Source organism: Balaenoptera musculus, chromosome 18 (assembly GCF_009873245.2).
Source record: "Balaenoptera musculus isolate JJ_BM4_2016_0621 chromosome 18, mBalMus1.pri.v3, whole genome shotgun sequence".
In the NCBI taxonomy this organism is placed as follows: Eukaryota; Metazoa; Chordata; class Mammalia; order Artiodactyla; family Balaenopteridae; genus Balaenoptera; species Balaenoptera musculus.
The window spans coordinates 7,527,477-7,554,988 of NC_045802.1; the positions used below are offsets into that span (position 1 = coordinate 7,527,477).

General features: G+C 39.3%; 1 protein-coding gene and 1 pseudogene across 6 annotated transcripts in view; both read left to right on the forward strand.

Moving 5' to 3' along the window:
• Nucleotides 1-4,938: 4,938 nt before the first annotated feature.
• On the forward strand, nt 4,939-6,759 carry LOC118884290 (annotated as a pseudogene).
• Nucleotides 6,760-11,565: 4,806 nt separating this feature from the next.
• Nucleotides 11,566-27,512, forward strand: part of USPL1 (ubiquitin specific peptidase like 1) — a 39,316-nt gene continuing 23,369 nt past the window's right edge. Inside the window, exons 1-4 of one of the 6 annotated variants that reach the window (XM_036831763.1) lie at nt 11,566-11,703; nt 19,982-20,147; nt 20,664-20,792; nt 26,515-27,160. In XM_036831763.1, the coding sequence (XP_036687658.1) occupies nt 20,049-20,147; nt 20,664-20,792; nt 26,515-27,160 (874 nt within the window). In that variant the 5' untranslated portion in view covers nt 11,566-11,703; nt 19,982-20,048. Of the gene's footprint in view, nt 11,704-11,872; nt 12,950-19,981; nt 20,148-20,663; nt 20,793-26,514; nt 27,161-27,512 lie in introns of those variants that run through there. The other 5 variants (XM_036831765.1, XM_036831764.1, XM_036831762.1 and 2 more) reach the window with 5 other exon arrangements.

Here is a 27,512-nt window from a genome sequence, read left to right on the forward strand (position 1 = left end):
CTGAGAAGAGTAAGAGGAAGGTGATGAATTAACGTTTTTTTTTTAAAAGGAATGCACTATTTATTTATTTATTTATTTATTTATTTATTTATTTATTTATTTATGGCTGTGTTGGGTCTTCGTTTCTGTGCGAGGGCTTTCTCTAGTTGCGGCAAGCGGGGGCCACTCTTCATCGCGGTGCGCGGGCCTCTCACTATCACGGCCTCTCTTGTTGCGGAGCACAGGCTCCAGACGCGCAGGCTCAGTAATTGTGGCTCACGGGCCCAGTTGCTCCGCGGCATGTGGGAATCTTCCCAGACCAGGGCTCGAACCCGTGTCCCCTGCATTGGCAGGCAGATTCTCAACCACTGCACCACCAGGGAAGCCCATGAATTAACATTTTTGAGTACCTGCTCTGCATCGTGTACTCTGCTATGTACTTTAGAAAGCAAATAACTCAATCTTAAAAATAATTCTATATGGTAGTATTAACCCCATTTACAGATGAGGAAACGGGCTCAGATAAATTAATATCACAGAGTTTGCTGATAGGTAAGGAGAGATTAAAACCCATGTCTGGTTCTGTGGCTTGCCTGTTGGGTACCTGTGGTCAAACTACTAGTACTGAGCTCCAGTTTCCTCATTTTAAGAAATGAAGGTAATAATGGTACCCTACTTTTTATAGCACTATTATGAAGTTTAAATGAGTAATGTGCATACATAATAGTGTGGTGGAAGGCAGCAGAAGTGATGTGCAGCTTCTGAGACTAGGCCTAAAAACCTTGTCGCCTTTTGCTCTTGCCCTCTTGGAACACTCCTGCTGCCTTGTTAAAAAGTCCAAGGGAGACTATGAAATCACAGCAGCTGCATGAGTGGACCCAGGTGAGACCAACAGAACTTGACAGTCACCTACAGAATTAGCAGAAATTATAAATCATTTTTAAAGCCACAGAGTACAGCAGATGCTAGGGATACTGCTAAGCATCCTACAATGCACAGGACAGCCCACTCCCCGCCAAAAGAATTATGGTCCCAAATGTCAATAGTGCTGAGGTTGAGAAACTCTGTTATAATGTGTCATACAATGGTGGCAAGGATTAAGACAGTAATGGGGAGAGGTGGAGAAGTGCTTAGATTCTGGATGTATTTTTAAATATTTTAAAAGTAGAGCTGACTGTATTTGCTGAGGGGTTAAATGTATAGTACAAGGGAAAAGGATTCCTTTCAAAGATGACACCAAGGTTTCTCATCTGAGCAATTAGAAGAATGAAGTGCTTCATACTGAGATGAGCAAGGATGTGGGAGTAGCAGGTAGGGAACAAGTGCTTTGTTTTTATTTGGGAGTGAGAAGTAACTGATGGAATTCAAGCATTCGGTTTTGGACATACTAAATTTGAAATATCTATCTACTTGGCGCCAAGTGAATAAATACATCAGGTAGGCAAATGGATATGAGTCTGAAGTTCAGGGGCAAGGTTGGGGCTAGAGAAAACTTGGGACTCTTAGCATCTGTATAGTATTTAAAGCTACAGAACAGGCTAATATTATTTAGAGAGCAAATGCAAACTGAGAAGAGCTCTGAGCTCTGAGGCATTCCAATGTTTAAACAGGAGGAGCCAGTAAAAGATACTAAGAAGATGAAGAAGACAACTTGAGGTAGGAGGAGGAGAGAAGAGAATGATCAACTGTGTCAAATGCTGCTCAGATGTCAAAAGGAAAATGAGCACTAAGAAATGACCACCAAATCTGACAACATGTTTGCCAACACTGATGTGGAAATGAACAGTTTTGGGGACATAGGAATGAAAATCTGACTCGCCTGGACTCAAAGGAGTTAATAGTAGAGGAAGGTAGAGATAGTAGCTATAAACAGTGATCCACTCTCTCGAGGCCTTTGTAAAGCTGAGTAAAGAAACAATAATATCTGGAGGGGATATTTTTTCTTCCAACTTCTTGTTTTACATATGCACACATACAGAAAAGTTTACAGTATGACAACTCCCCTTATATCCACCCCAGAGATTCAAATTTTAACACTATCATATTAGTTTTTCCTGTATATACATATACACATATATACACACACACATTTCTGAATATTGAAGATAACTTCACCTCTACATATACTTCAGATATAGCTTCTTTAAAAAAGGCCTTTCTCCTGCATAACCATGATAACCATTAACACACCCAGGAAAATAAAAAATATATTCCCAAATATATTCTATAGCTAGGCATACTCAAATTCTCCCAATGTGTTTTACAGCAGTTTTGTTTTTCTTTTTTTCAAACCAGGATTTAATACAAGTCCATGCATTGCATTTGGTTATCAGGTTTCTTTGGTTTCTCTCAATGACTTTTTAAAAAGACCTGTTTTATAAAATGGATTGGATTGGTTCTTTGTTATGACATTTAACTTGTTCTTCTATCCTGTAAGGGAAGTTTTTGAGGGTAGTAAATGCATTTATTATTCCTGGCACAATATCCTAAAATTAACATTTCCCAATTTTCTGATATCTCTCTGCAAAGCCCTTCAGTTTCAGAAAATTCTCAACTTACCCCAAGATTTTTGAAAAAATTTAACTGCCACCTATTAGTTCTGAAGACTCAACTGAGCAACTTTCAGGGCTCATACACTCTGTATTCAGAAAAAATATACTACCATCTTTCATTTACTATAAGAATTCAAGGGAGATCTCATCTTAAAGCTAATCAGTACCCAAACCATACAACATTTTATTGATTAACCACAACAAATTACATTTAGAAAGTAAAATGAATTATCTGGAATTTCTTTCCTGATTAGCAAAATAGTGCCTCCTAATGCTTCAGGGTGAAAGCTGCTGTCAAATATGCCTACATGACTGGAAATTATAACAGCCAGATGAGTTCACTGGGCTGGTGCTGGTATGTTCTGTATGCCCTTCTGTCTATGTAGTAAACAGCTTAAATACAGATGAAAAATTTGATTATACTCATATTTGGGCTTCTATAACTGGTCATTCATATATAAATTCTTTAAACAGCTTAATGAACATCCTTTAAGCAACTTAAAATGCAAATCGACCCAACAATTTTTACAGCTAGAATTCCAAGGAACATTTAGGCGTTGTCAATTTATCTTAAAACATTTTCTGCCATAATCTTCAAATTACTGTCTTTTCCACAGTGTTGGAAAACATTAAAAATAGAATGTTTTATACAAATGAATTTTATACTCTTTAATTCAATGAACATTTCAAGTTCCCTCTAACTTGCATTGCTATTTTTTTATCTTACAAAACCTGAAATTATTTAGCATGTTATATGAGATCTAAATTAGGATGAAATAAGTGAGTTCATCTCATATGATGAAATAAATGAGTAAAATAAAATGGTTAATGATTTTTGGTTAATGATTTTTAATGCCTTTGCACTGGAATCTGAATCAAACCACTGGTGCTTACTTAGAGTGACGGCAACTCCTTTGGGCCCATGGACCACCTCAGGGAGGTAAACGCCCTTCACTAGCTGTCCGGTCCACCTCACCCTGATTACGACTGCAAAAAACCCTCCCCTGAATAAATCAGAAGCTGGGAATCAGACTTTAAGAAGCACCTTCCCTAAGATCAGAATTATTAATTCATATAAAAATCAAAACTGTAGCTATTATTACCTTATAATAAGTCAGCCTGTAGGTCACTTGAACTTTCACAGACTATCTGGAAGACCATAATCATACTATGTAAACTTTAGATTTAGACGGAGAGCTAGACGAGAGGGAGGGACCAACCAGCAGCAGAAAATCATCCTCTCAATTTATTCTCCAGCTAGGAAATTATACAGTAATATATACAAAAATACAGTTATTTCACAGAACTACCTTAATACTTTAACAATTTTAATGGGATATTAAACATTACTGAATTACTTGCTCTCATATGAAGCAACGTGAGGTAACAAAATCAAACTAACGTTATATATTTGTGGTAGCCGCCTACAAGATGGGCTCCAGTGGGCCCTGCCTCCCGGTACTTACAGCCTGGGTACATCCCTCCCACATTATATCAGGGTGGATCTGTACAACAGAGCGATAGTGTGTCACTTCTAAGGCTATATTATAAAAGACATTGGGGTTTCTGCTGCTCTCTCAGACACTTGCTCCGGGGGAAAGCCAGCTGTCATGCTGTGAGGACACTCAAGCAGCCTTCAGATGAATGCAACCACAGGAGACCCTGAATTGGAACCACTCAGCTAACCGCCGCTCCCAGTTTCCTGACCATCAAAAACTATGTGAAATAATAAATGTCTGTCTTTTAAGCTGTTTGGGGGAAATTTCTTACAAAGCAAAGGATAATATAATAATATATACTAATTTGACTGGTTGAAATTATAACTCTGTAACTACTCATTTAGGTATTAAAAATCACAGCATGCTGATGCAATGTAAGGTAGTGAAAAAATCCACTAACAAATACCTACTGAGTACCACTGAGGGCAAAAAAGCTCTCTCATACTCCACATGCAACTTCCTTAGGGTAACAGTCATGGCTGACCTCTAACCTCTCATTAACTCCTCCCTAGGTAGGAGGGAGTAACTGGTCTGATGACAAGTTTGAGAGAAGGAATTCTGAGGCTCAGCTACTTCTCCTCTCCTTTCCATTTCGCATTTGTCTGACCGAAGAGAGCCATTTGTTCTGGTCTGCTCTGTCACACAGTAAACGTAGTGGGACAAGCTTTACTCCTGTAGACATTGAAACCTGAGGTTTAAGTCTGCGTGATTCTGGAGTGCAACACTAGGAAGCTCACTGTTGCTGCAAACCTCAGCCGCATTTTCCAAACAACTTTTTCGGTAATTAAACTTACATTTGGGCGGACTCTAGGGGGGCTCACGCCAAGGAGTACTTCCCACAACTTCTGCTGCCCGTGTCCTTGTCCCCACGGTGAGCCTCAGCCGCCCCTGCCTCTGCAGGAGACCCTCCAACACTAGCAGCTCTCAGCATCAGAGGAGCCCAGGAGGAGGACCCTCCCGATCCCCAGCTAATGCGACTGGACAATATGCTTCTGGCAGAAGGGGTTTCAGGTCCTGAGAAAGGCATGTAATGAACTCACTACACACGTGATGAACCTTCTCCAAGAGCAGAGTAGAACACGTCCCATTTCCCCAAAAGACACGGAAAGAATGGTAGGCATCATCCATCGAAAATTCAGTTCCATTCAGATGCAGTTCAAACAAAGCACTTGTGGAGCAGTTATGATTTTAACATCAAGGTTCCTTGATGCCAGACGAAAAAGGCGTAACTTCAGTAAACAGGCCACAGAAATCTTGAATGAATACTTTTACTCACACCTCAGCAACCCCTACCGCAGTGAAGAAGCCAAAGGAGCTGGCCAAGAAATGCAGCATCACAGTGTCACAGGTATCCAACTGGTTTGGCAACAAACGAATCAGGTACAAGAAGAATATCGGCAAGTTTCAGGAAGAAGCCAATCTCTACACTGCAAAGACAGCCGTGACAGCTGCACACGCAGTGGCCGCAGCCGTGCAGAACCACCAGACCAACTCGCCCACCACGCCAAATTCTGGTGGATACCCTCCGTCATGTTATCAATCAGATGGGAGGCTACAGTGATGGCCTTGGAGGAAACTCACTGTACAGTCCACATAATTTAAACACTGATGGAGGCTGGCAGGACGCAACAACTCCATCTTCTGTGACTTCTCCTACAGAAGGCCCAGGACGTGTGCACTCTGATACCTCTAACTAATCTCTGGCAACACTCTTCCCTGAGCTGACACGCCTTGATAAGTGCACTCAGAGCAACAGGAGGAAAAGGAAAGCGTTTCTGTAGCCCACCATCTACAGCTTTACTGTAAAACCTTGTGTTATTAGAGAACTTGGTAAATCTGTTTTTTAAGGAATCATAATCATTTGTATTTATACTTAAAAACACACACTGTTAAAAAAGCACTTTATCCAATTAGGCCAAGATTTAACATTGTTGACAGTCCTATAGCTATCTTATTATAATTTATTACCAGTATTTTACATTAACGGTTTCTCACTTGCCAATTACTTGGCCTTAAGGGTAAAAAGTACAATATATGCTAAACCTCAGTCACTGAAGCAGATACAAAGACTCACCTCACCTAAATTGAACTTCTTGCATATTTCCATTGCAGACTTTGTCCTTCTTTCATATCACTAATGGAGCTGGAATACAGGAGCTGTTTGGCTACCTGTTAATGATGGTTGTGTTTAAGAATCTTCCTCCTCACACTTGGGTTTCGATCTCTTATGTTATAATTAGATCAGAGACCGGTAGCATCTTTTCGCTCTCTGAAAGCACCAGTGCCCAGAGTCTGCTCGGTAATTAAATTATGGATCCAGATTGTTTTGAGAGCTGAAGATACTTGCTGCTGATAGAGGTGACCACGAGATCCGTCTGGGGTTTTATGGCGTGCACTGGGTGCTGCACAGACTTGTCAAGGTTTGCTACGTCCTCTGGGCATTCACAAAGGCCCTGCTCTCTGGAGTGTTGTACACAGTGTAGCAAAAGAGTATTTATACATCTCACCAACCAAAACACAGCTTCATTACCTCATGCGAACTCATACAAACCAACAGAACTTCAACATGTTCTGTAGCTTAGAGTGCTCACTTACTACCTCTGAACAATACTCTCGCTGTAGTTTGTCTCTTTCTTATCTTTTTGCATCTTGTAATTAACTCTTTGCTTCCCTTCATAAAATGTAATGTACATTGTAATCTTTTAAAAGAAAAATCAGGGTTGCATTTGCAACTTTAAAAAAACTGAGAGTGGAAACATTGGGTCTTAACACAGGATCAGTAAAACTGTTGTAAATATAAATAAATAAATAAGTAAATAAAATAAACTTACATTTGAATCTTCATCTATCTGACTCTGTGTCCTATTTCTAAACTGGATCCAAACTTCAGTAGGGAAAAGAAAAAAAAGGGGGGGCAACTTATCAACCTTTAAACTAAGTACAAAGTACTATACGGGTATTTTGTGCCCTTGTGGAGTTTATGGCCTATTTGGGTATAAACTAGAACACCTGAAAGGTTACATAATAATGTAAGAATTACCTAACAAATATAACCTATAAGAAGCACATAATTACTACCAAATATGTGAGAAATTATGATCACCTTTGAGAATCAGAAAATCTGAAGGAGAAAGGTAAAAACACAGATGCCGTGACCTCCCCCATGCCAAACCCATAAAATCAGGAATGGGACCCAAGCAACTGCATTTTTAATAAGTTCTCAATACAATGCTGACCCATACCAATCTATCAATAAGAACCCAAGATATACAAAGCAAGTGCACTGACTCTGGAAAAAAGGAGCATGCTATGATGTAGCAAAGGAAAGGTTATAGCAAACAAAACTTGAAGCAAACTTTAAATTATATGCACAAAAGTTCTCCGCGGGTTCATGGCCAAGAGGCCAAGAGGCACATGAAAAGATGCTCAACATCACTAATTAATAGAGAAATGCAAATCAAAACTACAATGAAGTATCACCTCACACTGGTCAGAATGGACATCATCAGAAAATCTACAAACAACAAATGCTGGAGAGGGTGTGGAGAAAAGGGAACCCTCTTGCACTGCTGGTGGGAATGTAAATTGATACAGCCACTATGGAGAACAGTATGGAGGTTCCTTAAAAAACTAAAAATGGAACTACCATACGACCCAGCAATCCCACTACTGGGCATATACCCTGAGAAAACCATAATTCAAAAAGAGTCATGTACCAAAATGTTCATTGCAGCTCTATTTACAATAGCCAGGACATGGAAGCAACCAAAGTGTCCATCATCGGATGAATGGATAAAGAAGATGTGGCACATATATACAATGGAATATTACTCAGCCATAAAAAGAAATGAAATGGAGGTATTTGTAATGAGGTGGATGGAGTTAGAGTCTGTCATACAGAGTGAAGTAAGTCAAAAAGAGAAAAACAAATACAGTATGCTAACACATATATATGGAATCTAAGGAAAAAAAAAAAAAAAGGACATGAAGAACCTAGTGGCAAGATGGGAATAAAGACACAGACCTACTAAAGAATGGACTTGAGGATATGGGGAGGGGGAGGGGTGAGATGTGACAGGGTGAGAGAGTGGCATGGACATATATACACTACCAAATGTAAAATAGATAGCTAGTGGGAAGCAGCCGTATAGCACAGGGAGATCAGCTCGGTGCTTTGTGACCACCTAGAGGGATGGGATAGGGAGGGTGGGAGGGAGGGAGATGCAAGAGGGAAGAGATATGGGAACATATGTATATGTATAACTGATTCACTTTGTTTTAAAGCAGAAACTAACACACCATTGTAAAGCAATTATACTTCAATAAAGATGTTAAAAAAAAAAAAAAGAAAGAGAAAAACAAATACCATATGCTAACACATATATATGGACTCTAAAAAAAAAAAAAAAGGTTCTGAAGAACCTAGGAGCAGGAATGAAGACACAGATGTAGAGAATGGACTTGAGGACACGGGGAGGGGGAAGGGTAAGCTGGGACGAAGTGAGAGAGTAGCACTGACATGTATACACTACCAAATGTAAAACAGCTAGTGGGAAACAGCTGCATAGCACAGGGAGATCAGCTCGGTGCTTTGTGACCACCTAGAGGGGTGGGATAGGGAGGGTGGGAGGGAGACGCAAGAGGGAGGGGATATGGGGATATATGTATACATATAGCTGATTCACTTTGTTATACAGCAGAAACTAACACAACAATGTAAAGCAATTATACTACAATAAAGATGTTAAAAAAAAACTAAGAAACATGGCAAAAAAAACAAAAACAAAACGAAAAATAAATAAATAAATATGCGAATGCCTAGCACAAGTGTACTGCCAAAAATATCAATATAGGTTCACATTCCTTAACCAAAACCCAGGGGCTGAATGTGTTTTAGAAATAAGAAATTTCGGAAATTAAAGAATGTCACAAGGCACACAAACCATTATGTAACACCTCATATACCAGTGGCCAAGAGCAGCACCCCATAATCAAACATATTAATATTTCTTCAGCAAAACATATGCGATAAATACAGAATATATATAACTTTTCATTAGTTCAGGTTGTAGTTTGCTACCAAATGAATTTTGTCTCCAAGCTTAAAACGTTTCTGGTTTCAAAGCCTTCTGAATGTTGGAATTAGATACGAGACTACAGACTGTACTCACAACGGTGCTGCTAGAAAATATGGTTAGTCACTTCGACGTTCATCTTTTTGATGAGCCCGGAACAAGCAGTTATAGCAGGCAGCTTTTATATCCCATGTTTGGGCAGACTTGTTTTGTTATTAAGGAATCCAATCTAGCAGAGGGGGGCAAAAGCTGAAAATGTGAGAAGAGGAAAAAAAAAATCCTAATTGTACAACACTGTATTCCTATTGGGGCTGCTTATTATTAATTTATAAAAAACTCCATTTGATTAAATCATGTTAGTTTTTTAAATGAAAATAGGTAAATAAAACTTCTCCTGACAGGAGTTTTATACACTGCTAACAAGGGTATGGAGGCAATGAGCTTGAATCCTACTGGAAGGTAACTGCACTCTTGGGGACCAATGTTCATAGAAAGAGGCATTCCAAATATATTGGTGAGAAATAAGCAGAAATGTACACAAATTTTCTCACCTTCGGACCATTACTCTAATACAAACGAAAGGGGAGTTTTCTAGTCAACCTCTCCTTATTGACTTCTACATTAGTATCCTTCCTTTAATCGTATAAACTCTTTTATGCCTTTTTCTACTTTTTACAAGAGGAAAAGTTCTGGAATCAAAACACAGCACACACTAAAATCCATTCTTTTCTTTCCACAACTCAAGCCCCACCTCCATTTTGTTTCTGTTACTATTAAAGAATTTCTCCTGGCAAAAAATCAAATTTGCACTAAAAGACTATAAATCAACTTTGCAGACAACAACGACTGATATGATTCAGTTTGGGCATGTTGACTTTCAATCTTAAAATTTTAGCGACATTTTAACTGAATCAATTATTTGTTCAATGTATGACGTTTTCAGCAAGTGTTCATTACAAAAAAGTGTATTCCATTCTAAAAATGGAAATACCAGGGGTGAAAAAGAAAAACCTTCTGAATTACCGCTACTATTTCAGGAAGAAACACTTACTACATCCTCGCATTTTCATCATAACTCATTAAAATAAAAGAAAATCTAATTAGCTAGATCTGACAACCAATACACCAGCACGTTAGGTATCTAGTACAACCACAGAAAAGGTAAACAAAAACCAACCAGCCTATTTTTCCGTTTTCTGGAGAAAAACAAAACAAACTCTGTTGGATTCTTGGCCATTTGCATTCAGAAGAACCGAAAACTAAAATTCCTTCTCACTGAAGAATTTCTTAGTACACGGGACTTCCTTCTCTATACCATCCTATCAAAATTATCAGCATTATTCCAGAATATAATTAGTTTGAGACCACTTTAAAAAAAAAAGCCACAGTCCAAAATGCCCATGGTGATTATTCTGTAAAGAAATGGTCAGAAACTACACATTGTTAATCCAGGACACAACTCAATCGAGCGAAGGACGTCTGGAATATGCTGCCCCCAAGATTCAGAACGCAGACTCAGAAATAGCACGCGCGGTCACGATGTCCCTTAAACCACATGACCTTCCTACGAAAGCAGAGCCTTAAACTTAGAAACTCCATGAGAACTCCCCCCTCCTCTGAAGTTAAAACAAGGCAGGGCAGCTGAAATGAGCGCAGCAGGGACACGTCGGCCACTGCCTAGTAAGAATGGGTCCTGGAGAGCAAAGTCCCTGTGCTCGGGTACTCCCCTTACCGTTAGAAGATCTGGGAGGGAGGAAAGGAGGAGAAACACCCAGAATCCTGGTGGAAAAGCCCCTGGCCTCGCAGATGGGGTTTAGGGAGACAGGGAGGGGCAGCTCCGTGTGTGGTGACCCTTTGTGAACACGCTCTGTGGCAGCTCGGCTCTCACCGAAGCTTTAGGAGAGCGCACTATGGGGGCCTCGCGCGGCCCGCCGTCGCGGTGACCTCGGCGCTGCAAGGAGGCGCCGGCCAAGAGCCTCCATCGCACCCTCCGCCGGCTGGGGAGCCCTTCCCTCCTCGCCCGCCCACCCACCCAAGTCACTCAAGGGCGCGTCGCCTTCCGACCCGGGCTCGCGCGGCCAGAGCGCAACGAGACGCGTTCCCGTTTTTTTCCTCAGCGTAATCCCTCCGCTGCCGACCGCGCACTAGTTTTAATCACGCCCCACCCCCTGGCCGCCGGCGTCACCTCCGCCACTCGAGCGCTTTCCAGCAGCTTCCAGAAATGTCGCCACCCCAAACCCAGCCACTCACATATGGCGGGCTCTGCAGCCACCGGCCCCGCCCCTAGTCGTCGCCGCAGCTGAAACTGCGACTGCGGCAGCCGGGCGGACAGCCACGCCTCTCTGCGGAGGCCTGACGGAAGTGCTCCTGTCCTCGCCTTCCCCGCCACGCTTACGTCCTTTCAGGCCCCGCGCGGGGCAGGAAGGGGAACTCTTTAGCCGCGGACTCAAACCGGAAGCTGCTTTTCTAGCTGAGGGGCCGGTGGGGGAGGGGCAGGCTGAGGGGAACGTGGGTTGAACGTTGCTCTGTGGTGTGGAGCTCAAGCCGGAACAGGAGTTCGGAGCGATCCGGCGCGAAGAAAGGGAGGACCCGCGGCAGGTAAGGCAGAAGACGGAGTAGTTTCCCTCAGCTCCTGAAATAGGGCAGGGGGACACAGCTGGGGTGATCTATGGGACGGTTGCTCGCTGAAAGGAGGGGCTAGGCTGGGAGGGGGAAAGGATGGGAGTAGGTTCAGGTGGGAAGGCTTGGTGGTGAAGGTATTAGAATGGAGTCACAGATTCATTCGTTTGAACTCAGAGAGGTAAATGCTGAAGAGAAACCAGAGTTTCCCCCGCCCCCGCTTTCCCAAGGAGCGTGGAGACGGGGAGAATTAACGGAACCCTGCTCCTCCTCGGTTTCCAAGGTTGGGTTTTGCAAGTGACGTGTCTTAGTCTGTGATTCTGGACGGCTGGGTTGGGTACCAGACAGGGCTGGGCGCCGAAAGCCGATCCCGTTCCTCGGTCTCAAGTCTGCTGTGGCCTTACCTTTGACAGTTCGCGTGCCCACTTGGTCTTGGAGGGAAGGCTCAAACGGGTATAAGGCCTTCTTCGAACAGCTGGTTCTCTGGGTTTCCCCATTTTGCACATGGGGCTGTGAATTAAGCTTAATTGCTTCTTTCGCTATCCCCAGAGCCAACTTCACACTTTGGTTGTGCTGTAACTGGGTCCCTACTGGGTTAGTAATTGACATTCGGGCTTTTGGAGCATCAGTGGATCACAGAAGTAATGAGAAGGGGGGGCATCATGAAAAAGATGCGGAAGTTGAAGTGAAGTAGAGGAGGGTAAGGCTGGAAAACCAGTGGTCTCATAGTGCAGTGAGCTTTAGGTCATAGCACTACCTTTAGGTCATACTGAGCTGTTTGGACTTTCCTGTAATCAGACTGGAGTCAGTAGAGGATTTTAAGTTGAGCAGCGACAGACTCAGACTTGTTTTATAGAAGCATCACTTTGGCATGATACTGAGTGGGAATGGGATAGAAAGAGAGGTGGGGATTTGAGATGCTTCCAAAGAACTGTCCGTAGGATTTGATGACTTTCACTAAGTAAAGAAGAGGGAAGTGAAAGAGTAGAGAACCACTCAAATTTTTCTTTTTCTTTTTTGTGCGCGTCGTGTGACATGCGGTATCTTAGTTCCCCAGTTCCCCAAACATGGATGGAACCCGTGCCCCCTGCATTGGGAGGACGGAGTCTTAACCATTGGACCGCCAGGGAAGTCCCGAGAACCACTCAGATGTTCTAGTTTGTGTGTTTGTAAGGATGGAGGTGCCAAAATCTAGGTGAGATACAAGCAAGAGGAGCAGGAACAGGTAATTTTGAAGGGAGGACAATGAAGGCAGTCATTTAGAAACAAATTAAGTTGTAAGAATCACCCCAGGGTTTTGTACATAGGACCCAGTAAATTGTATTTGGAAGACCTGAATAGCCTACCTTTGGTATTTTTTTAAGTGAATTTTCTTTTGGATGTTCTGCATGTTAAGGATTTCAACCACCAACCTGCCTGTTTTTCCCATTGAAATGTTGGGTGATAGGATCAGGAGAGCAGATTTGAAGGCTCCTCATGTTTTACTTATAGCAGAGAGAGAGAGAGAACCAGCTGGAAAAGTTTTCTTCACCCCTCAGGTGGATGGAAATTTTCATCAAAAAAAATTTGTTCAAGATACATAGCTTACCAACTTCTCTTTTGAGAATACTGCATAATGATCCACGCTATGCTGCATATTTTCTGCATAAAGTATAAAATAGCACCAAATAGTGGTTGAAATGTACTATATGTCAGGTGCTAAGCATTTTATGTGTATTATCACATTTAATTCTTAGAACAAACTAACTTCACAAATAAATTTCTGAACGTAAAGTTCATGCTTTTATCCACTCTGGAACCAGAAGTTTGACACTTTATTATATAGTTACCTTTTGTGAGTAGATTATAAATAGAACCAGCCAAAGTTAACAAATTAGTATTGTCTGTGAGGAGCTTAAAAAGAAAAAGTTATCATTACACTTGTTTTTACCCTTTTGGCAGTGGTTCTCAATGGGATGATTTCCACCCCTCCCCCTGGGAGCGGGGAGGAGGGAGGGACATTTGGCCATGTCTAGAGACATGGTCACATCTGAGGGGTGGGTGCTGTTGGCAACTAGCACATAGCGGTCATCGATGCTGCTAAACATCCTCTTAACACACAGGGCAGCCCTCACAACAAAAGAATTATCTGGTCCAAAATGTCTGTAATCCTGTGGTTGAGAAACCCTGCTTATGGGTATTTCTTTAGGAATAGCATATTGAGATCCACTGATACTTTTTTCTTTTTGCATATTTGAATTTTATTTTATTTATTTTGTATACAGCAGGTTCTTGTTATCTATTTTATACCTATTAGTGTATACATGGCAATGCCAATCTCCCAGTTCATCCCACCACTACCCCCCCCACCACTTTCCCCCCTTGGTGTCCGTACAGTTTGTTCTCTACATCTGTGTCTCTATTTCTACCCTGCAAACCAGTTCATCTGTACCATTTTTCTAGGTTCCACATATATGTGTTAATATACGATATTTGTTTTTCTCTTTCTGACTTCACCATGTATGACAGTCTCTAGGTCCATCCACATCTCTACAAATGACCCAATTTCGTTCCTTTTGATTGCTGAGTAATATTCCATTGTATATATGTACCACATCTTCTTTATCCATTCATCTGTCGATGGGCATTTAGGTTGCTTCCATGACCTGGCTGTTGTAAATAGTGCTGCAGTGAACATTGGGGTGCATGTGTCTTTTTGAATTATGGTTTTCTCTGGGTATATGCCCAGTAGTGGGATTGCTGGGTCATATGGTAATTCTATTTTTAGTTTTTTAAGGAACCTCCATACTGTTCTCCATAGTGGCTGTATCAATTTACATTCCCACCAACAGTGCAAGAGGGTTCCCTTTTCTCCACACCCTCTCCAGCATTTGCTGTTTGTAGATTTTCTGATGATGCCCATTCTAACTGGTGTGAGGTGATACTTCATTGTAGTTTTGATTTGCATTTCTCTAATGATTAGTGATGTTGAGCATCCTTTCATGTGTTTGTTGGCAATCTGTATATCTTCTTTGGAGAAATGTCTATTTAGGTCTTCTGCCCATTTTTGGATTGGGTTTGTTTTTTTGATATTGAGCTGCATGAGCTGCTTGTAAATTTTGGAGATTAATCCTTTGTCAGTTGCTTCAAAATATATGCAAATATTTTCTCCCATTCTGAGGGTTGTCTTTTCGTCTTGTTTATGGTTTCTTTTGCTGTGCAAAAGCTCTTAAGTTTCATTAGGTCCCATTTGTTTATTTTTGTTTTTATTTCCATTTCTCTAGGAAGTGGGTCAAAAAGGATCTTGCTGTGATTTATGTCATAGTGTTCTGCCTATGTTTTCCTCTAAGAGTTTTATAGTGTCTGCTCTTACATTTAGGTCTCGAATCCATTTTGAGTTTATTTTTGTGTATGGTGTTAGGGAGTGTTCTAATTTCATTCTTTCACATGTAGCTGTCCAGTTTTCCCAGCACTACTTATTGAAGAGGCTCTCTTTTCTCCATTGTATATCCTTGCCTCCTTTGTCATAGATTAGTTGACCATAGGTGCGTGGATTTGTCTCTGGGCTTTCTATCCTGTTCCATTGATCTATATTTCTGTTTTTGTGCCAGTACCATATTGTCTTGATTACTGTAGCTTTTTAGTAGAGTCTGAAGTCAGGGAGTCTGATTCCTCCAGCTCTGTTTTTTTCCCTCAAGACTGCTTTGGCTATTCGGGGTCTTTTGTGTTTCCATACAAACTTTAAGATTTTTTTGTTCTAGTTCTGTAAAAAATGCCACTGGTAATTTGATAGGGATTGCATTGAATCTGTAGATTGCTTTGGGTAGTATAGTCATTTTCACAAGGTTGATTCTTCCAATCCAAGAACATGATATGTCTCTCCATCTGTTTGTGTCATCTTTGATTTCTTTCATCTGTGTCTTATAGTTTTCTGAGTACAGGTCTTTTATCTCCTTAGGTAGGTTTATTCCTAGGTACTTTATTCTTTTTGTTGCAGTGGTGAATGGGATTGTTTCCTTAATTTCTCTTTCTGATCTTTTGTTGTTAGTGTATAGGAATGCAAGAGATTTGTGTGCATTAATTTTTGTATCCTGCAACTTTACCAGATTCATTGATTAGCTCTAGTAGTTTTCTGGTGGCATCTTTAGGATTCTCTACGTATAGTATCATGTCATCTGCAAACAGTGACAGTTTTACTTCTTCTTTTCCAATTTGTGTTCCTTTTATTTCTTTTTCTTCTCTGATTGCCATGGCTAGGACTTTCAAAACTATGTTGAATAATAGTGGTGAGAGTGGACATCCTTGTCTTGTTCCTGATTTTAGAGGAAATACTTCCAGTTTTTCACCATTGAGAATGATGTTTGCTGTGGATTTGTCATATATGGCTTTTATTATGTTGAGGTAGGTTCCCTCTCTGCCAACTTTCTGGAGAGTTTTTATCATAAATGGGTGTTGAATTTCATCAGAAGCTTTTGCTGCATCTATTGAGATGATCATATGGTTTTTATTCTTCAATTTGTTAATATGGTGTATCACATTGATTGATTTGCGTATATTGAAGAATCCTTGCATCCCTGGGATAAATCCCACTTCATCGTGGTGTATGATCCTTTTAATGTGTTGTTGGATTCTGTTTGCTACTATTTTGTTGAGGATTTTTGCATCTATATTCATCAGTGATGTTGGTCTGTAATTTTCCTTCTTTGTAGAATCTTTGTCTGGTTTTGGTATCAGGGTGGTGGTGGCCTCATAGATTGAGTTTGGGAGTGTTCCTTCCTCTGCAATTTTTTGGAAGAGTTTGAGAAGGATGGGTGTTAGCTCTTCTCTAAATGTTTGATGGAATTCACCTGTGAAGCCATCTGGTCCTGGACTTTTGGTTGTTGGAAGATTGTTAATCACAGTTTCAATTTCATTACTTGCAATTGGTCTGTTCATATTTTCTGTTTCTTCCTGGTTCAGTCTTAGAAGGTTATACCTTTCTAAGAATTTGTCCATTTCTTCCAGGTTGTCCATTTTATTGGCATAGAGTTGATTGTAGTAGTCTCTTATGATGCTTTGTATTTCTGGGGTGTCTGTTGTAACTTCTCCTTTTTCTTTCTGATTTTATTGATTTGAGTCCTTTCCCTCTTTTTGTTGATGAGTCTGGCTAAAGGTTTATCAGTTTTGTTTATCTTTTCAAAGAACCAGCTTTTAGTTTTGTTGGTCTTTGCTATTGTTTTCTTTGTTTCTATTTCATTTATTTCTGCTCTCATCTTTATGATTTCTTTCCTTCTACTAACTTTGGGTTTTGTTTGTTCTTCTTTCTCTAGTTCCTTTAGGTGTAAGGTTAGATTGTTTATTTGAGATTTTTCTGTTTCTTGAGGTAGGCTTGTAGTGCTATAAACTTCCCTCTTAGAACTGCTTTTGCTGCATCCATAGGTTTTGGATCGTCATGTTTCATTGTAATTTGTCTCTAGGTATTTTTTGATTTCCTCTTTGATTTCTTCAGTGATCTCTTGGTTATTTGGTAATGTATTGTTTAGCCTCTATGTGTTTGTGTTTTTTACGTTTTTTTCCCTGTAATTGATTTCTAATCTCATAGCGTTGTGGTCGGAAAAGATGCTTGATATGATTTCAATTTTCTTAAATTTACTGAGGCTTGATTTGTGACCCAAGATGTGATCTATCCTGGAGAATGTTCTGTGTGCACTTGAGAAGAAAGTGTAATCTGCTGCTTTTGGATGGAATGTCCTATAAATATCAATTAAATCTGTCTGGTCTACTGTGTCATTTAAAGCTTGTGTTTTCTTATTAATTTTCTGTCTGGATGATCTGTCCATTAGTGTGAGGTGTTAAAGTCCCCCACTATTATTGTGTTACTGTTGATTTCCTCTTTTATAGCTGTTAGCAGTTGCCTTATGCATTGAGGTGCTCCTGTGTTGGGTGCATAAACATTTGTAATTGTTACATCTTCTTTTTGGATTGATCCCTTGAGCATTATGTAGTGTTCTTTCTTGTCTCTTGTAACATTCTTTATTTCAAAGTCTATTTTATCTGATATGAGTATTGCTACTCCAGCTTTCTTTTGATTTTCAGTTGCATGGAATATCTTTTTCCATCCCCTCACATTCAGTCTATATGTGTCCCTTGGTCTGAAGTGGGTCCCTTGTAGACAGCATATAGATGGGTCTTGTTTTTGTATCCATTCAGCAAGCCTGTGTCTTTTGGTTGGAGCATTTAATCCATTCACATTTAAGGTAATTATTGATATGTATGTTCCTATGACCATTTTCTTAATTGTTTTGTGTTTGTTTTTGTAGGTCCTTTTCTTCTCTTGTGTTTCCTACTTAGAGAAGTTTCTTTAGCATTTGTTGTGGAGTTGGTTTGGTGGTGCTGAATTCTCTTAGCTTTTGCTTGTCTGTAAAGCTTTTGATTTCTCTGTCGAATCTGAATGAGATCCTTGCCGGGTAGAGTAATCTTGGTTGTAGGTTCTTCCCTTTCATCACTTTAAATATATCGTGCCACTTCCTTCTGACTTGTAGAATTTCTGCTGAGAAATCAACTGTTAACCTTATGGGAGTTCCCTTGTATGTTATTTGTCGTTTTTCCCTTGTTGCTTTCGATAATTTTTTTTTGTCTTTAATTTTTGCAAATTTGATTACTATGTGTCTCGGCGTGTTTCTCCTTGGGCTTATCCTGCCTGGGACTCTCTGCGCTTCCTGGACTTTGGTGGCTATTTCCTTTACCATGTTAGGGAAGTTTTTGAGTATAATCTCTTCAAATATTTTCTTGGGTCCTTTCTCTCTCTCTATCTCCTTCTGGGACCCTTATAATGCAAATGTTGTTGTGGTTAATGTTGTCCCAGAGGTCTCTTAGGCTGTCTTCATTTCTTTTCATTCTTTTTCCTTATTCTGTTCTGCAGCAGTTAATTCCACCATTCTGTCTCCCAGGTCACTTATCCGTTCTTCTGCCTCAGTTATTCTGTTACTGATTCCTTCCTAGTGTATTTTTCATTTCAGTTATTGTATTGTTCATCTCTGTTTGTTTGTTCTTTAATTCTTCTAGGTGTTTGTTCTTTAATTCTTCTAGGTCTTTGCTAAACATTTCTTGCACCTTCTCGATCTTTGCCTCCATTCTTTTTCCGAGGTCCTGGATCATCTTCGCTATCATTGTTCGATTTCTTTTTCTGGAAGGTTGCCTATCTCCACTTCATTTAGTTGTTTTTCTGGGGTTTTGTCTTGTTCCTTCTTCTGGTACAAAGTCCTCTCCCTTTTCATTTTGTCTGTCTTTCTGTGAATGTGGTTTTCCTTCCACAGGCTCCAGAATTGTAGTTCTTCTTGCTTCTGCTGTCTGCCCTCTGGTGGATGAGGCTATCCTCCACTGATAACTTTTCTAAAAAGCATTTTTATTTTTGAAATTATTCCTTGGCTTGAATGGTGTGTAAAGTTTATACAGCGGGAAACAATAGCATAACTAGTTTTTAAAGTGAATCTGTGAGGCCCAGTTTCCTAGGAAGTGGTTGTCATAGAATCATGGATTCTTAGATTTGGGAAATATTTTGCTTGAAAGTGTTTTACAACATCCCTGTGAAGTGGTGATTCACTCTGCTTAAAGTTCTCCTTTATCTTGTTTTCCTTGTATTTTAAATCCATATCTAAACCACTGTTAACAATTACTTTTCCCTTACACTGAGCTCCAGTTTCATAATTTTAACTTTACTAAATGTGATTCTACTCCATGGGTCTACACTCAAAACATTGTACGATTGACAGTGTTTATATTTTTGTTCTGTTACAGATTATTTACTTTAATGTAAAATAGTATTTTGTTGGCAGCTTTTATTTAAAAAGTGGCACTGTTCTCAGTTGGTGATGTATTCTTGGCAGTTGAAAGCAATAGGAATGTATGGGGTTCTTTTGTCCTTGTTAAGTAATGGCACAATGGATCTGTGTTTTATTTAAATATTTTCTTGGTATAATGCTTACAGATTTGTTTCAAGTTGTGCGTAGACTAAAAACTTAGGTTTTCAAGGTCTCGTCAATATATTTAAGTAATAGCTATCTCTATTACAAGTTTTGATAAATTTGCTTACAAATGAGTCTACTGTGAAGACTGGTCCTATTGCCAGTTTTTGCCCTCTCTCCACAAATTTGCTAGATCTTTAAATAAATTTAGGTATTTTGTTTTCACTTCAAGATTACAATTTCAGAATATGTTTAACATAAGATATATAGTTCTCAAAATATACTTAATATACATACATCTTATAAAAATTGTCTATTAACTTTTTTTTTTCCAGGGTTCATTGAAAAATCCTTAGTGATATTGACATGTTTCAAGTGACATAAATTAGCCAATGACTCGGAATGATGGATTCCCCGAAGATTGGAAATGGTTTGCCAGTGATTGGACCAGGGACTGATATAGGGATATCTTCACTCCACATGGTGGGGTATTTGGGAAAAGTTAGTGAACTTATTTTTTGCCTCAGTGCAAAGTTGGTTTTTTTCTCTCCTATTTTTAAGACTTAAATTTGGTTTTAATTTTACCAGTTAATTTTTTAAAAATTGTATCTTCCACGGAAATCTTACAGTAATGGCGAAAGATTGTTCTCTGTTTACCTCTCTATGTTTTATTGATATGTAAAAGTAGAAATAAAACATAGACCGTATAGTTTACTATTTGAAAATGTTGAACGTATTTACAGTGACAGTTGACGTTACTTTTTGTCTTGCAGATAAAACTGATGCTATTTTTAACACTTAATTTAATATTTAAAACTAGAATATATTCTTTCTGGAACAATAGCTGTATTAAAGCCTATATGCATTTCTTTTATTTGCCATCTTTAAGATATCTTGCCAGGACACTTCTAGGTGAAAATTGTACATTTTTTTTCTGTTTACTTTTCCATTTAACTTTTTGTAATTTGATACAAGCTAGGAATGTCTATATTTTAATTTACTTTTTTTCTCTTTTAGAATTATGATTCAGCTAAAGTACCGTCAGATGGGTATTGCCCTGCTTGTAGGACGAAGGGAAAGTTAAAAACCTTAAAGACTTACCGAATTAGTTTCCAAGAATCTGTCTGTTTGTGTGAGGATCTGCAGGTAAAGTATTAATCTTAGATGGTATTGAAGTTTTCGCCTTTTGCTTTTTTCTTCAGTGTTTAAATTTGTACTCATTTTGTAGTTTTTAGACTGTATGTTTTTAATATGTAGATAGTCTCTAGATCTGTCTGGTATGTAATTTTAAATATTTTGTTTTATTTTGCCACTTGATTTCCTGAGTTATTACATGGAGATGTTTGTTTTTATTGTCATTAGACTTGTGAGAAGAGAGAATATATTTCAAGATTTTTTTTTTAAGCCTTGTGGGGGTCCTTTTAGCTGTTTTTATTCTCATGTGTTGGTTTATTAACTTTGGGACTTATTGAAAAGGTTATTAATCTCTAAATATTATGTACTTAAGGGTCTAAATATCTTAGAATTGTAGTAATTTGTACCCACTGGTACAACTTTTTACACAGGAGCTCATTAAATTCCATAATACTCTATATTTTACTGTACTTGACAACTTATGAAACTGTCATATACATACGTAATTCTCAAAACTTTGCAAGGTAGGTATTCCCATGTTGTGAATAAGAAAACAGATGCAGAGTGTTTAGGAACACAACATCTTCATAAAGCAGCAGAGCAGTGATTGGAATACAGTCTTCTAATTTCAGATATGTATTATTCCAGGTAAACTAGCAGTTCATTAGAATCACTTGGAATGCTTTTTAAAAATTTCTGGGTCTCACCTAGGTGCTTATTAAATAGAGTAGGCCCAAAATTCTGTAGTTTTATAACTTTTATGAACTGTCTGATGATCAGCCAGTTTTGGAAAATACTAGACTATGTTATACTGTTGGTGATAGATACTTTTGTTGGGTAACACTTAAAGAAAATTTCAGGTATTCTTACAAATAGAAATAAATTATTTTTTTGCATTTATGCAATAAATATTTATTTGTGTGTCACCATGTTGGTACTGTTCCAGATGCTAGGATACAGTGAATAAAACAAAAATTTCTTGCTCTCAACAAGGCTGTATTCTAGATTGGGAAAGAAAATAAAAAAGGAAAGCATACTTTTTTGTGTGAGGTAATGAAAAGTGCTGTGGAGAAAAATAAAGCCACAGGGACTGGAGTATCAGAGAGTGGGTAGTTTGCAATTTAAAAAAAAGTGTAGGAGGAAACTCTTCATTGAGAAAGTGACATTTGAGCAAAGATCTGAAAGAGATGAACAAGTCCTGTGGATACCTGAGGAGTGAGCCTTCCAGGTGGGGAGAGTAGCAGATACAAGGTCCTGGGAGAGGGGAGGTTGCCTGTCCCTGTTTGTGCTACTGCAGGGAAACCAGCAGAGCTGGATCGGAGTGAGTGAAGCAGCATAAGGGAAGATGGGATGGATCCAGTAAAGCCTTGTAGGCCATTTGCTGGCTTTTACTATGAAGTAAAGAACCATAGTAGGGATTTTGGCAGAGGAGTGACATGATCTGATTTTCATGTTGAAAAAAATGTGATGAGCAAGATCTGAAGCAGGGAAATGGTTGGAAGGCAGTTGTAGTATTCCAGGGAGAACAAGTAGCGGCCAGGTTGATGAGGCATGGTTGGATTCTATATGTATTTTGATAGTTAAAAGGATATGCTGAAAGAGTGGGGTACATGGTAGGAAAGGGAGGAATCAAGGATGATCCCCAGATATTTGGCTTGAATAATTGGAAGGATGGAGCTGCCGGTTGCTGAACTGAGAAAGACTTTGGGAAGAGGGAAATCTGGGGGAAAGATCAGGAGATCAGGAGCAATCAAGCTTGAGGCATCTATCTAATAACTGGGTTAATGGAGTAAACAGTTGGATCTATGTGTCTAGTGTTAGGTGGAGAGTATAAGATTGGATATATACATTTGGGGGTCATCAGCAAACTTACATGAACTTACATGGTTCAGTAAGTAATTGAACCATGAGGCTGGGTGAGTTTACCAAGAGTGTGGATAAAGAGTTGCAAAACTGAGCCCTGGAACACTCCAGCATTAAAAAGTTTGGGAGGTGAAGTGGAACCAGCAAAGAAGTGAGAGACATGGAGAGTGAGGTAGGCGTAATCTCAGGAAGGAAAGTATATTGTCCTGGATGTCAAGTGAAAAAATATTTAATGAAGGAAGGAATGATTTACTGTCAATTCCAGTGAGAACTCAAGGTGGCTGAGGACTCACCTCACCATTGACTGGAGTGTCATGGGGGTCCTTGCAGGCCTTGATTAGAGTAGTTTTGGTAAAGTAGTAGTGGTAAAAGCCTGATTGGAGTGAGTGATGGAAAATGGGAGAGGAAGAATTGAGAAATATAGACGTGAGGTAGTACCTGGAGGGAAAAGTTTTACTTTTGTTTGTTTTTAAGTTGGGAAAAATAACAGCATGTTTGTATGCTGGTTATATCCAGTAGAGAGGGAAAAATAGGAGAAAGTGTCACAGAATTGCTGGAGGGATATCCCTAGAGCAAATGACAGGCTCTGTTGCACAAGGGGAGGGCTTGACTTTAGGAGACTTGACAGCTCAGCTCATCTGTAACACCAGACTCTACAGAGTTTACTAATTAACTAGCTCAGAATAAAGTTGTAGAATTGTGAGCACTGGAAAGAGAGAAAAATAAAACTTACTGATTCTAGAAGAAAATTACTTTTTTCCCTCTTCTGAACAATACATAATATTTCAGTAGAGTTATTTAACCAAGGACTACCAGAATAGAGAAGTCTCTGTTCTCAGAACAGTGGTTTTAACTATTACGGTTAGATGTGTTTTTTGCATTTTTAGTTTTTGAAGCATTCTTTTTTTTTTTTTTTTAAATTGAACCATCTTTTCCCCTTTATTTATTTATTTATTTATTATTTGTGGCTGTGTTGGGTCTTCGTTTCTGTGCGAGGGCTTTCTTTAGTTGCGGCAAGCGGGGGCCACTCTTCATCGCGGTGCGCGGGCCTCTCACTATCGCGGTCTCTCTTGTTGCGGAGCACAGGCTCCAGACATGCAGGCTCAGTAGTTGTGGCTCATGGGCCCAGTTGCTCCACGGCATGTGGGATCTTCCCAGACCAGGGCTCGAACCCGTGTCCCCTGCATTAGCAGGCAGATTCTCAACCAATGCGCCACCAGGGAAGCCCCTGAAGCATTCTTTTTTAAGCAATGAGGAAAAAAAAAATAACCAAGAGTTTCAAGTATATACTTTGCAAATGTAAAAAAAGAACTTTAGAGTAATTAATTATTGATCTAGTTTTTAGAAAATGTTCTAATCATCAGTAAGAGCCCAGTGTATTTTATGAAGTACATTGGTTTACACCAGGAGTCAGCAAACTCTTTGTATTACCCACTGGCTAAGAGTGATTTTTGTTGTTGTTGTTGTTTTTAATTAAGTAGGGGTGCTGGTGGGATGTGCACACCATGATTTTGACTCTGCTTGAGAATGGTAAAGGTTTTTAAAAAATTTTTTGCCTTTAAAAAAAAAAGTAAAAATTTCTTTAATTGTTAAAAAAAACATAAAATTTACCATCTTAACCATTTTTAAGTGCACAGTTCAGGAGTGTTTGCTATATTCACATTGTTGTACAACATATCTCTAGAACCTTTTCATCTTGCGAAACTGAAATTCTGTACCCATTGAATAACAACTTCTCCCTGTAGCCCTGGCAACTACCATTCTACTTTGTCTCTATGAATTTGACTACTCTAGGTACCTCATAAAAGTGGAATCATACAGTTTTTGTCTTTTTGTGATTTTACTTAGCATAATGTCCTCAAGGTTTATCCATATTGTCGCATATGACAGGATTTCCCTTTTTAAGGCTGAATAATAGTCTATTGTATGTATTTACCACGTTTTCTTTATCCATTTGTTTGTCCATGGACATTTGGTTTGCTTCTACCTCTTGGCTATTGTGAATAATGCTGCAGTGAATATGGGTGTGCAAATATCTCTTTGAGGTTTTGTTTTCAATTTTTTTGGATGACTCTGAATACAAAATTACTGCTATTGATTTTTAAAGTGTTCTCTGTCTTCTGACATGTGGTAGGACTAAGGAAATAATCTCAAGGTATAAAGTTGAGGGTCAAGTTGTTAGTTGATGGTGACCGCACAGCTAGTTGGTAACAGAAAAATCAAAAACTTGTCCTGTTAAACTAGAGAATTTCGAAGTAAGTACAATATTATGCATATAGTGTTCGCTTGTATAGAAAATGCTATACTTTATTTATTTTTTTTTTTTTTTTAAAGTTTATCCCTTCATTTTGGAAGGCCTTTTTTTAAAAAATTTTTATTTATTTATTTATTTATTTATGGCTGTGTTGGGTCTTTGTTTCTGTGCGAGGGCTTTCTCTAGTTGCGGCAAGTGGGGGCCGCTCTTCATCGCGGTGCGTGGGCCTCTCATTATCGCGGCCTCTCTTGTTGCAGAGCACAGGCTCCAGACGTGCAGGCTCAGTAATTGTGGCTCACAGGCCTAGTTGCTCCGTGGCATGTGGGATCCTCCCAGACCAGGGCTCGAACCCGTGTCCCCTGCATTGGCAGGTAGATTCTCAACCACTGCGCCACCAGGGAAGCCCAGAAAATGCTATACTTTAAATGAGAGCCTTTCAGTTAGTTGTTGCTGTGAAGTGAACCATCTCAAAACTTAGTCACTAAAGGAACTTAATGGCTTCACTTATGATTCTGTGGGTTGACAAGGCAGTTCTTACACTTCCCATACTGTTGGCTGGGACAACTAAAATGTCCACATGGCACGCTGTGGATGCTAGCTGCCAGCTGGGAACTCAACTCAGGTAGTCAGGCAGGATCTCAGTTCTTTTCCGTGAGGGTCTCTCGGTGAGGCTAATTGGGATCCTGACAGTGTGATGGCTGGGACTAAGAAAGATTGTTCAGAAAGAGGGCTCCGAGAGGGCAAGCCCAGTAAGCCAGTGCTTATGAAGCATGTGCATCCTGGTTGCTAATGTCCCATTAAAGCTAGTCACGTGGCCAAGCCTGAGGCTGTGTGGCAGGGGGCTGACTGTACGGGGGCATGAGTATCTGGAGGTATAGTTCTTTAGTTCACTGGAGGCCACCAAGGGAGCAATCTACCGTACTTGTGTAGAAGAAAGCATATTTTAAATGAGGGCACACGGTATGTAGATTTCTTGCATTTGTCTTGTAAAATATTTCACTAGTTTTCAAACTTAGGGAAAATTCATTGATTATTTTAGTGATTTGTTTACTCTTGATATTTGCCTGAAATTGTGTTCATGCATGGTGAAGTTATTAAAATTCAGCCAGTTTGATTCTTAGACCCAATATGGGTATAAAATTGATATGCTGATGTGCTCTCAGATTAATATTCAGTTTCAAAACTGAGAAACAATACAGATTACTCTGCGACTTTTTTGGTTTGAAAATACTTTTCTAGTTTTTAATGCTATGCAGTGTACCTGTCTTAAAAAGAATAATACACTCATAAAATGTTGGAATTTTTAATTAACTCAACATTAGATTCTTTATTAAAGCAAAATTTTGTATGTTTTCCTTGCTAGCTTACTCTAGAGTAACTCAGATTAAACCCTTGATTGTTCAAATTAACTAGGAAAAATAACTCTTTTGGGGATGAAACTTTTGATTAAATAGCTGTTTATCCCTGGTTCCTTCAAATTTAGATTGATAATATTATATACCCTCTTATGTCAAATTAATGCTAAAATTTTATACGTATTTTTCATGATATAGAATCTGTGAAGTTAAAGCTTGAGCTTATTTGAATTTTTAGTTTTTGTTATTTTTTTCTTTCTAGTGTATCTATCCCTTGGGCTCTAAATCACTTAATAACTTAATTACTCCTGATTTGGAAGATTGTCACACTCCAAATAAGCCTCAAAAAAGAAAGACCGTGGAAACCAACTATAAAGATTCACCTCTTGTAGCAAATTCCAAAAAGACTAAAAATCATAGTGGTATTGATGGTGAACAAGTTTTGAACAGTAAACATAATGAAGAAGAGTATGATGAAACCTCATCAGACTTACCTGGTTTACTACACGGTGGTCAACAGAATCCAATTAGGACAACTGATTCCTTGGAGCAGAATGAGATTTTGGAAGCTGATATTGTTGGCACGGCTGCTGAAGAAGATTCTACTATGGTTGATGTTTCTGGAACTGGAGGGACTTCCCCTCAAAATGAAGGATGCACATCTGAACTGGAAATGCCGTTGGAGAGCAAGCATACCTCATTTTGCCAGACTTCATGTGTCCAATGGAAAAACGCACATGCTCTCTGTTGGTTAGACTGTATCCTGTCAGCATTGGTGCACTTGGAAGGGCTGAAAAACACTGTGACTGACCTGTGCTCTACAGAGGAGTCTGTGTTCGGTCGGTTGTTCACTAGGTATAATCAAGCCAATGAGTTTCTGCACACCAGTCAGTTGGATGGAGTTAAAGGTTAGTAATAACATTTTATTTCTCTTTAATTTTTGAAGAGGTTAATGTTGAACGTTGTCTCATAGCACGCGAAAAGATGCCATCAGTAGCTTTTGTTTTACGTAGAACCTTGGAGCAAGGAGCACAGGGACGGAGTCTGTCGTGAAGCTTGAGTGAACACCAGTTGTGTTATCACGACTGCCCAAAAGGCAGTCTTTTTCAAAAACTAAGAGTAAAGAATAAAGAGGCTATGGCTGTATCTTAGCTGTCAGGGTAATGGTGGTCAACATAGAGTCCATCAAAGTACAACTTTAAGTTTTTGAGTTGCCGTAAAGCAGAATAAAGAAGTAAATACAAACCATCCATAATCCCA